Genomic DNA, 12,496 nt, shown 5'->3' on the forward strand with positions numbered 1-12,496 from the left:
ATGTTGATGAATGTGTGAACGGCACACTGTGTGGCAGTCATGGGTTCTGTGAAAATATGGATGGCTCCTATCGCTGCCTCTGTTACCAGGGGTATCAGGATGCACAGGATGGGCAAGGTTGTACAGGTGAGTTTCTACATGTAATTGGTCACTCCTGCAAGGTTCTAGCGAGCAAAAAGCAGCTTATAAACAAAATGCATTTCTTCACAAGAACATTTTTGGTTTTGTTCAAGTTGGGCCACTTAGTAGTGAAGTTGAGCTGTGCTTTATTCACTGAACTCTGTGCCAGGTGGAAACTTAACTGTGTAGCCACTTAATGAAAACCTGTTATTAGGATTGAACGGAAATCAACAGCAAATAAGCTGAGCCACTCATTTTCTCTCTTTAAAAAAAAAAAAAAAGTAACACAAGAAAACCCACTACTTCTGCATGTCAGAACCATTCGCAAACATAAATTGTAACAGATTGAATTTAATGCTTTAGCCTACTTAAATGCAACATCTGTTTAGTCTCTTAACTGAATAACCAGAAGTCTGTACTACCTCCTACAGGAAATAAAGTCTGGCATGTGGTACAGCCAGTCTGAATTAGACGGCACACCTCCCTGTGCACATTGTATTTGAACACATTTTAACATTGGCTTCAAACTCCAAGAAAGATACCTAGCACTGTGAAAAGACATGAGATTTTTGTAAATGTGTAAATAGTGCATGTTTCTTTTGTAAGTAATAGGCTTCCATATCTGTTGTTAATAGCGATGGTTGGACCTGAGAACCTTCTGAGGCAGCACAAGTTTCTAATATAAAATTAGTACCAGATCAAGGAAAGGTATTCATTAAGCAATTTCTTCAACTCAGAATCAGGATGAAACACATTAACCAGGAGCACAGGCCTACATGGAATACTGAGCAGAAAGGAGTTAGAAGTTGTACAGGGGAGTTTATATCTGTTTTCTAATATATTAAATAGTTTTATTACTATTTTTTTCCTGCCATTTAGCACTTAGTTTACAACATACCAATGCATATGTGATTTTTCACAGGTGAAAACCAATTAAGCAAAGAAAGAAAAAAAAAACTAAAAGTTGGTGTAAAACTAAATTTTGAGTCTAATCTCTCAGTTTTTTGTTTATTTTATACACATGATCTCAAGAATATGGTGGGAAATTATAAAATGGTCTTATAAATTTTGATGCCAGTTATCCAGCAAAACAGTTTTAGGAGAAAGATAAGTATTTATAATTCCTGGCCTGGCAGCATTCTTCAAAGATGACTTCTTCCTTCTAGATAGAAATCTAACAAAAAGATAAAGAAAAACCTAAATACATTTTCTGAGCAAACCATCAATTAAATATAAAAACACACAAAAATCAACATTCAGTCATATAACTAGGTTTTCATTATTTCTGGATAAGAGGTAAAAAGGATAAAACATTGCCTTACAAGTTACACTTTAAACCCTACTCGATTAAAGATATTTCTGATTTGTGATATACAAATTATAATTTTCATATTCTGGCATTAGTAAAAAGACTAAGTAGATTTTCAAAGGTAAAGAAGGTTCAAAACTTTAGCAACCTAAAATGGAGTAAAGTTAAGTCATCCTAAGAATAGTTCATAACCGTTATTTAAACAGCAGACAACTCTCCCATCAATTGAAAGCATTTTCAGGGTAGACTAATTAGCAGTTATATAGAATCCAAGTTAAAAAATATCTGTGTGTTTTTTTCTTTTTCTACTTTTTTTTTTTTCTTTTTGTACTTGGCCAGGCACAGTTATGAGTAGTTTGGAGCTTCTAAATGTGGGATAGGAAATTTGCACTGTTCTGCAGGGGCTCTCAGGAATAACCTTTGTGGGTTGCAAAGCAGCCTGTGAGGACTTGCATAAAGGGAGGCATGCAGTGGAGGTGTGAGTGGAGAGTTCACTATTCAGTGAATGTTCATGAGAAAAATGGAATTTTGAGGGGAAAAAAGGGGATTCTTTTTTCATAGTGCAGTCTGAATCACACCAAAGTGTTCTCATTTCGCTCCCTGAATTTAGTGGAAGTTTGATAATAAAGAGAACAAGTTTGGCTAAAGTAGCTCTTAAGAAAACAGATGAAATGAGCTTGAATCTTAAATCCCAAGAAAACAGTACAAAGAAAAGCAAGTATTTAAAAATGAAAAAGAAACCCAAAGAAAAAGGGGGGAAAAAAAAAGGAAGAAAGGAAGAAAGAAAGAAAGCTGGTGTTCCAGTCTACAAGCAGCACCTAATCAGCACCAATATTTTTATGAAGTGTACTGTGGCTTTCAGGTACCTGTATTTCAAAGGGCCTAACTACTTGTTTATGAATCCACTTAGGCATTAGTGAGTTTTTAATCTTTCCCCAGAGATCACATCTGTAATCTGGCAGACAATATTGGCACAGATACAGCAGATAAAAGAAAAAACTGTCAGCAGTGGGTCTGAATCGATTTATGTTTTGGCCTTTTTCCCCAGATGTGAATGAATGTGAAATGCTGAGTGGGGTATGTGGTGAAGCCCTCTGTGAAAACGTCGATGGTTCTTTCCTCTGCCTGTGTTCTGATGAAAACCAGGAGTACGATCCGATGACCGGACAGTGTCGTTTCCGTACCTCACCAGGTAAAATACCAGCAGATTTTTTTTGCATGCTTGTCATGATTTCTACTGAGCATGTAACCTATGCAAAGGTAAAGTCGGTGGAAATGCTTGTGTAGTGGTCTTCTCATAGCATTATGTAGTACTAATATGACTACTCAGAAACGGTAGTTTGGAAAACCAAATGAAAAAACACTGAGTTGTCGGTCACTGTGTGTGCTCCCCCTTCCTTTTTTACTCCATCTTTTGTCCTGTTTTTCTGAGTAATTCATTGTAAAGATTTTTTGAGGTTTCATTCAGGTGTTTTGGATGTTGCAAATACTACCAGAAATACATTAATTAAAAATGAATTTAGAACTCTCAAAGTTGCCTCTAGATTTTTACACCGATCCAGTCTGGAGAGAACAAGACTATGATAAGGAGCAGCAGAGTACAAGAAATGAAGGAATTAATGTGTACAGTTTTTTTTTTTTTTTTCCTCTCTGGAATGCAAATCTTGGTATTTTCTTAATTTGTTCTTACACTGCAGACAGATCTAGCCTCTGGAAAACTTTAGAAAAAAGCTGTCTCTTCTGCCAGGATGCAGACTCTAGAGCTTAAGTAGCTGTGGCTATTTTCTCCTCTCACTTGTGGTCTTTCAATTTGTTTACAAGGCTGAAACATCTGTGACCCAACTATTTAGATCGTTGAATGTAGCACTCAGCAGCACTCCAGGTGCTGCCTGTGAAATATCATTAACAGCTGACTGACAAACTGAAATTTTTGCAAAATCTTATGAGAATAATTTGGGCTTACAGGAATGAAAAATAAAAATAAGATGGCTGAGGCAGAAAAGCAATGCCCAGTGGCACTGCCTCCATTCCTGTTTGCAAGTAGTGCGTGCAGTGTTGCAGTACCTTTCCATCATGAAGCAGATTAGCTTAGGCGGGAACTGATGATAACTGAAGTAGTACCATTTGCAATTCTTCCAGAGTATTTGAATTATATTCTCAAGATTTGCAGATGTGAATGACATCATTGTTTTGGTACTGTGAGGGGGTGGTTCTTGGGAGAATTCAGCTACTGGTTGAAACAAAACCAAAGACAAAGTTAGCAGAGCACCTGAGCATGGTAAAAAGAAGTCAAGTTCTGGGAGCATTAAAGGACATACCCAACTGTTACTAGTGAGAGGGAGGGGATGAAATAACCTACAGTGTGGGTGATTGCACTCTGAACAGATGAGTACTCTGCTGTCAGTACTAGCTCTATTTTGTTCTCATCAGCATAGCTTTGCTGCAATTGGTTTGGAAGAAGCCATTCTTCCTTCCCCTCCAGCATTGATTGGGGCCTAACAGAGCATGTGGTTCAGCTTTGTCTCTTCTCTGATTAGACCATCAAGGAGGAAGATCTCACACAGGAGACTGGAAGGCATGCGAATTAGGACTCAGTGGGATATTCTTCACACCATATGCTCTTAAACTAGAATAAGGAAAAGTGACAGTACTACAGAGCTGTTACTACTTGTCTTCCAAAGTAAAAGGAGGAAAGGACTGCCATTAGTTCAAAAAGCATTTGCTTTCCTGTACATCCTACAGCCTTGCTTGTTTTTTTCTTTTTTTTTCTTTTCTTTTTTTTCTTTTTCCTCTTATAAATTGGTTTCTGCTTCTGAAGATCTCAGGGACTGAGTCAAGTGGTGACACTGCCCCATGTTTCTCTTTATTAGATATTTCAGGAGCTGACAATTTGCTCTTCATTCTCCTACATCTGCTCATTTAACTTGTTCCTGTCTCATTCTGGGAACAAATGGGTGGCCCTTGTGCAGCTGCCAACTGAAGAGGAAATAAAAACAGTTTTTCTCCCCATTTGTAAGTGGGCAGGAGTTCCATGTGGTCACTGCAGGATAGGCAACAGCAGCTATGTTGGTTTGCCCAACAGTGAATACTTCAACCCTTCCCAATTAACCAGCTGCAGCACAATCATATAGGAATAGCTTGCTACCTCCCTGCAAATAGCGATGGAAGAGCCACGCATCCCAAAGTGTTGACAAACCACATACTCAAATTATGTGCAGTGCTTTGAGAGCCCCTATAGTGCATGTGGGCATCATCTGTCAGCACTAGGTTGCATCATGCCTATTTTGAGAAAGGAGGAATTTTATCTGTTATCCTGTTGCAGATATCTGTAGTTCAATGTGTTTTACTCAGCTTTTGCTTATTTCTCATTTTGCAATTTTGTGCATAAAGAAATGTCTGTGCATCTCATTCCAGGTGGAAATAGGATGCCATTTCTAACAATGGGTGAAAATTGTTCAAATGTTACTTTTGTTTGGGAACTTATTTTTTGCATGTGGTTCCTTTGTGGAATAGCGTGTTCACGTTTTTTCTTTACTTACTTTTAGGGGTCTAGGTACTTCCTTCTGTTTAGATTTCACTTGATAGAAGTTCATCTGTTAGCTGTGTCCTAAAGCAATCCTCTCAGTGTATGTATTGGGAAATCTACCCCATATTGTCACGTACAAAGAAGAGTAATTGTGCTAGGTTTGATTGTGTTATTCCCCTCCTGTGTGCCCTGCCATTCACAAAATGTAACAAACAGTTAAGAAGCAAGAAAAGAAAAAGGAGGAAAGAACTAGTTATTGTGTACTTCTGTACCTCTTTGTGCCTAAGAAAAGAAGATGCTTGTTTTGGATTACTGAGTCTTCTGATTTATTCTTTAACAAGATTGCTAAGGCCATTTATTATGAACTTATAGCAAGTACCAAGCTGAATGCAGTTAGAGTAATAATCCTTATTAACATTTTTAATTATTTCTGAATAAGCATATGTGTAAGCATAAGTATATCAGCAGGAATCTGGCCTACATACAGAAAGGTCAGTAAGATCAGAAGGTTGGATTACAGTTTAGGCTATCAAAGGATTCCAGCGAGAGAACTCCTCTAAGCTATTCGGGCCCACTTAGGGGCCCGCCTACAGCTAATTTAGGCATTTTCTCATGGTTACATGAAATGTGATCAGTTATTTAGGGCAAGATGGTTAAAAGTATTTTACTAAGATTTATAGATGAAAATCATAGGTTTGGTGTCCAAACATGGTATGAATCCTTCCTAGACTGTTTTGTATTAAAACAAATCCCCTCCAATCTAACCAACTGCCACTACAAAAAAAAAAAAAAAAAACGCTACCAATAAATCTGATCCTGAAGCTTCCTCAAAGCTAGAAATTTTGTGCCTGAATACAAATTCTAACCTTCCTAAATTCTAATGTTCTGCTTTAAGACTTTAAGGGAAACTCTTCATGCTTCTGTTATTTTTTTTACAGTGGTATGTGCATGTTTTTCTAAGTTAAATCACAATCTGAGTTTGTCATGTATGAACGTGGTCTTAGATAATGTTTTTAAACATGTAATTCCTGAATTGTGTGTTTACGTGTCTCTGGACATACACTACACACATTACATGTTGCAGCTTGCAACATGTGGAGCCAGTTGAGAGATCTATAAGAGTGCACCCTGACTGTAGGCACATACCAAATGTATTTTTATTGTGTTCTGTAAAATCAAGTTCAGAAAGTATGTTACTCAAGCCGTTTGCTCAGTCACCAGAGTATTTGCTGAGGTTTTAGAAGTCATAAACTTGTTATGGTGATTTTCACTTTAGAAACCACCTTACTGATTCCAACAGTGAACAAGAAGCAGTGGTACAGGGTTGCAATATTTAAGGTCCCATCAGCTCTCTATATGTGGTAATTTTTGTTTGTTTGTTTGTTGTTTTGTTTTTCACAGATCACTGTCATTCAGGCCATTACTTAGGCAAATATATGAGTGTGCCGAAGTCTAAGCCTATACTAATATCCTGATCATCCACTGAATCCTATGACACTAATGCACTTTTTTGCATCACATTCTGAAATACATTGTTGGATCAAAGTTATATTAAGGCATATAAATCTATTTCTAATTAGTACTTCATAGTGCAGTCTAGTAGCAGCTATATAGAACCTCTCTTCTAGGCTGTTAATATAACAGTCATATCAATAACCTGATAAAATTATGTTGCTTTACCAGAGTACCTGAAGTAGAGAGATATTTTACATTTTCTAACAACAACAAAACACCTGAAAGAACCAATTATATGGAAAAAAAAGTATCGATTTCCTATCATATTTGGTCAAAATATTTAGTAAAACTACTTTCAAAAACAACCAGTTAGCTAAATGGTTAATAGTGTATGAAAGAAATTATAAGCTTGTAGACACAGACTGGTCTTGGTTAAAAAAAAAAATAATAAAGATTTGTGTCTCATTTGCTTTCCAAACATTCATGACGCCTGCTTGACTAACCCTCAGTCACAGCTGTGTAAACAACAGACTTTTAAGCCGCTGAACAGATAATGGGAGGAGAAACGCACACATCATATGTAAAATGGGAATAAACAATCACACGAGGAGATTTCCCTCTTCCTCCTGAGGCAGCTTCTGCTGTTCTCTCGCTGGTAAACAGCGCGAAAATTGCCATGCTTTTTCTCCTGTTTAAGCTTTTGGCTTTGATTCAGTTAGACAGATGGCAAATGGCCAAGGAAAATGTATAATTTGGTGGCTCGAGTACCGCTCTCTCACCTTGGAATAACAGATATAGTTCAGTTGAGTTTCTGTGACACACGATAGCCTTAACTTAGTTCCTATTGGATAGCAGCTGATACCACAAAACCACCATACTTTATGAAATTCAGCACATTATGGAAAATTGTAATTATCTGATGAGGGGAGACCACAGACTAAACTAACAAAGATGAAAAAAGCACTCAGCTGGGTGTTTCCTTTAATGTACAGCTTAGTTATACTGGCAAAAGAGCAAAGGAAAATTTGCCTCGTAGGTGGCAACATTGTACTAAATTTGAATGGAGGTGTCTGCCAGCCCCTCAATCTCCAAAAACAGACACAGTCACTTTTCTGAGGAAAATAGAAATAAATCCAATTGTCTGTTTGGAATGAGAAGCCAAAAGAACTATTACACACGTTCATACTATTAAAGTGCAATAATAGGCAATCATAGTGGCATTTTTAAACCTGCTTTTCTCAAAACGAATCTAGTATTTGCATGCTCAGTAAAGTTGCCTTGCCTCATCAGCTCGGGGAAATGAGGGTGGGCAGGGATAACAGGCTTGACATAATGAGCTGGAGTTCATTTAATTCCTTCCGCATCCGTTGGACAATCACTACCTTCAAGTACCCACCTCACAGCCGTTATTTTTAATGTGGATGGGACTAGAGAAAAGACCCGTTCTGTATCTGGCATAGAGAGCCTGAGCTTTACCTCCATGAGACAGCCAGACGGAGGAGCAGATGCAGTGGTCTGCTGAACTTGGTGCTCCCAGCTATGCAACAACTTGTAAGCTGGCCAGCCTCAAATATTTTCTTAAAAAGAGCTGCAAGGCAAAGGTGGAGTATGTACTACAACTGTTCAGGTCTTACTACTACTCTAGCATTTTGAAACATGCTGTCACTCAGGTGTAAAATAGCTTTAATTCCCACCTGGACATGTGTTACTGTCTGCTGCTTGCTATATTGTGCAGCAGGCTGAGAAGTAATGAACGAATCTCAAACAATGGAAAATCAGCCAACATGCAATAATTTGTAGTAGGTTTTTGTGAATATTTCTCAATATTTGTTAAGTGCTAGACATAAAGAATTTCCCAAAAGAAAAGGAAATTAATCAGTCACCTCAAAATGTATCTAAAGCTCCTGAACAAAGTTTTGGTTTTGATTAACAAATATAAGCAGCTCTGTTACCTCATGGATGGCTTATGAAAAGTTTTTCGTATTCATTAGGTTTGAATAACAATCCTATGTGATAGTTTCTACTTCTGAGCTCTTGAGGAGAATTTTTGTGGAAGTGCAAGGTTAGATTGGCAGGATTCTGCACATATAGAAGCTTTAACTATGTATTTATTTTGAACTCACTCCTTCATGTACTTAAGGAGCACCTTGCTTTAGAAAGGTCTTTGACTATTAATAGGGTTTCTTTGTTTGTTTGTTTGTTGTTTGGATCTATGGGAAAAGAGTATTTTACCTCCAGTCCTTGCATTTACCATCAGAGGACCCACTGAACTGCAAAAGGCAGAAAATACTATTTCTTGGCTGTACGCCTGTGAAGCCTATTTTAAAATAAAACACAGAGTCAGTTAACATCTGCATTATATTCCTCTACTTACAATGGAGTTTCACAGTTACTTTTGTGAAAATCATAAAAGACCTTGTTTTCAAGTGTGGACTGTGCTTTCTTCCCAGTTAAATTAAAAGGAAATATTAATTCTTTTGAGAATCCATCCTTTTCAGTTTGTGCCTTAGCTCCTTTATCTGTAAAATGAGGTTGTAAGGTTTGCTCACCTCTGTGAAGGGCTTCAAGATTCGTACATGGAAAGCATCATGTTGGACACGATAGTTAGGTACTTAAGCATGCTAGCAGGTAGTTCATGCATCACTTGAAAGTGAAAAGGTGAAGAATTCCATTTTCCGTCAAGTTGGAGAATAAGTCTGGAAAAGAACTGTTATAAATTCCCATCATTCTTACTAAGAACAAAAAGGTTAAACCAAAATTTGTGCTTAACTATTTTCTTAACTAGACAATGCTGCTCTCCACTGTGGTGAACTTCAGGGGTATTATGGCTCTCCTAATTCTTCTATAAAAAGGATGTATTTCACATGTTATCTTATGTAGTTGTTCTCTTTTCTCTTTTAGAATTGCCAATAGAGGCCGATCAACATGAAGATGGAAAGAAAGAGTGCTACTACAATCTGAATGATGCTAATTTCTGTGACAACGTGCTTACGTCTAATGTAACCAAACAGGAATGCTGCTGTACTTTGGGTGCTGGCTGGGGTGACAACTGTGAAATCTTCCCATGCCCTGTCTTTGGAACTGGTAAGAGGAGGCTGTCTATCCATTTGTAAAATTTTGAAGCATTGTGTTTATGCTAACATTAGCGTGCTTTGCCATCAGAGAAGGCTTACCCATTAAATCCCATATTTTGTAAAATATAGACATGACTTATCCGGTGGAGACTTTCACAGAGGAAAAGTCAGTAGGAATACTTCATATCTGGTGTAAATCCATTGGCTTCACTGCAGTTACCCTAGAGATAAAAGTGGCCTGTTACAGGGCAGCGTTATCTCCAACTGATTTTAAGCAAAGATGGATTGTCACAAAAGTTTTTTCCAGATGCTTTAGTGACATTTTAGTTAGATTTTTCCCACAAGCTGGGAAACAAAGGTAACCATTACAATGTTCTTGAGTCTGCAGTTATTCTTTGTAATGTTGTTTCTACACCACTATGAATTACTGATGTATATTATGACATTAGTTTTACGTTTTGCTACTTACTGAACAATACAGTTAATCATGTTGTCTGCGGACCATTGTTTAACCTCTAAATATTAAATTAGAAAAACATAGCCATACTATAGTTGTCACAAATATTGAAAACAGTACTTGAAACATAAACAATGATGGCTGAAATTCAGTATCCAGCTGGAAAAAATCATGTAAGAGAGAACATGTATAAACTTTTTGAGATTAAACACTAAAGATTACTTTTCACATATATGTATCATCTTGTTTAGTTCCTGTTGTAACTGTAGTTTAAAATCACTAAAACCGTAGTGAAATGTGTTAAGAAAAGATTCTCTCTGCTTGGTTAGGATTACTTGATTCTGTAGAACCTCCAAGATGCTTTAAATAATTTCCCTCTGTAATCGACACCATGTTCTCCTGTTGCAATTAATTAGTGTTTTCCCTGTTTAAGGCTTGAAGAATGTGGACAGGGGGTTGTATCTCAGTTGGGGTACGTCTAGATTGTAGCTTGCAGTATAGCTCAGAAAGGCCCATGCTAGCTTTAGTTAAGATAATTTGGCTACTGGTATTGTTATAACTGCAGAGCACCATGAAACACAGCAAGGATTATATTCTCCTGCCACGAAGCAAGGGAAACTAGTTTCCTTGGAGCTCTGTGATGTTTGGGTTCCCTAACTCTTCTTTTAAAGGCTACCTCTGCAAACTCAGGGGAGGGCAAAGTTGGGTGGTAAGCGGATGGTTGGACCAGATGATCTTGGAGGTCTTTTCCAACCTTTATGATTCTATGACCAACATCCCTCATTTATCTAAAGGTGTGCATGATTGCCTGATAGATGTGAATAAGGCAAAAGATTGCCTCAGATTTCTCAGACTACCCTGAAACACACATGTGATTCTGTGATTCTGTAATGTAACACATGTACACGAGTAACTTTCTGAACAGCATATGTTTTTTCTCTCCTTCTCTTCTAGCTGAATTTACTGATTTGTGTCCTGAAGGGAAAGGTTTCATTCCTTCTGGAGAATCATCTTACGGGCTTCTTGCTGAGAATTACAAAGGTCAGTACTGACTTGTATTAAGTTTAATTATTTCAGACATTCTGGTAGTTGATTGACTAGAAATGTGAGCCAGCAAAGTAAACATATTAATTCAAATTTTATAAGGTGACAAAACCAGCTTGTGATATGAAACATTACTGGAAATCACTGTTTGATGGACAGTTAGAATATTAATTGTACAATCTCTGTAATATTCTGGTTTATTTTATGTTAAGTGCTACAGACTGTAAGAATAGGTGCTGATTCTACAAACCTCAAATACTAATTTCCATATGAAAATCTATGAATGCAAATTTGTAGATAAATGAGTTGGGAGAGAGAGAGTGTTGTTAAACATTAGACCTACAAGTGAGGATGAATATAAAAACTGAAGAGAATTGCAGCAACGGCATTTTCATTACAGAACTTCATGAAATAATTACTGAACAAAAGACTAGGGAAATGTGAGTGACAGAGTCTGTGGGTGTGGACAAAGGGGAGTTGGCATCACTAAGAAGAAGAGTTAGATCAGTGAAATTCCTTTTTAAGTTTGAGACGTAGCCATCCATATCAATAATTGGCGAAATTAATTTTCCTCAGCATATGGTGTAAATACACTGCATTTATTAGCTAAAATGAAATCAAAATATTGTCTTTGGGTTACATAGTAGTTACAGTATCTTAAAAATATATACAAATTTTATATATTTGTACCTACTAGAATCACTGTTTTACAAATCAAAAGCTTTATGTAGAAGTTACTGTGTATTCACATCACATAAATATGCAGTAAAAATTGTTATTTTAAAAAGTGTAATACTAGTAGAGGCATGTTATCACGTGGTTGATAGATAAACATTTTTCAGAGTTGCTTCTAGCTAAATGATTGCTCTGTCAGACCTAATTCTGAGAGATGACAAAAACTGGTAGGACTGAAAAGATTTTTTTCCTAATGATTTTTATGTGTACTTTTTTTGAACTACTCTTCCTCACTGACTAGGACACTGCTAGGTCAGTTTTCCTATCCAGTTACTGAGTTGACCACGGCTAAGTTCAGTTCTCTGCCCTACTTGTATCTTTCTGTGTTATTCTCATCAAGTATTTCTTTATGCCTTGCCTTGCTTTTCACAAAATGAGGAAAATTCTACCTCTTTACCTCGCAGGAACTTGAAAAAGATACTAAAGATTATAAGGCACTAATACACAAATTCATTCAAACTCCTGTGGGTGTTTAAATAGGGTGCTTGCGTACGACCTCCACTATCTGGAGGTGTCTTGTTTGTCCTCCAGCTTAGATGGGGTAAAAGAAAATGTGTCATGGGATGAAAGCAGACCTGAGATGGATGGCAGCAGGGGCGAGTGTTTGCTAGGCTGACAGTTTACATCTAGACGAGTCAGGACGCTGTCACAGAGCTGCTCTTGAGGGACCTAATATTCTCTGACAGTATTTTTACTTGGGGATTGTTTAAGTGTATTATTTATCTCTATAGAGATTTCTGTATAATATTTGCAATGGGGATTTGGTACATGCTGTG

The 12,496-nt window shown here is 37.2% G+C and overlaps 1 protein-coding gene across 12 annotated transcripts in view; it reads left to right on the plus strand.

The window, feature by feature from the left end:
• The window catches only part of LTBP1 (latent transforming growth factor beta binding protein 1), a 203,685-nt gene that overhangs the window by 169,076 nt on the left and 22,113 nt on the right, over positions 1–12,496 (plus strand). For all 12 annotated transcript variants that reach the window (XM_083829061.1, XM_083829066.1, XM_083829065.1 and 9 more), the window contains 4 exons: positions 1–126; positions 2,478–2,621; positions 9,312–9,494; positions 10,896–10,982. In XM_083829061.1, the coding sequence (XP_083685187.1) occupies positions 1–126; positions 2,478–2,621; positions 9,312–9,494; positions 10,896–10,982 (540 nt within the window). The remainder of the gene's footprint in view (positions 127–2,477; positions 2,622–9,311; positions 9,495–10,895; positions 10,983–12,496) is intronic.

The sequence above is a fragment of the Anser anser genome (assembly GCF_964211835.1).
Source record: "Anser anser genome assembly, chromosome: 3".
NCBI lineage: Eukaryota > Metazoa > Chordata > Aves > Anseriformes > Anatidae > Anser > Anser anser.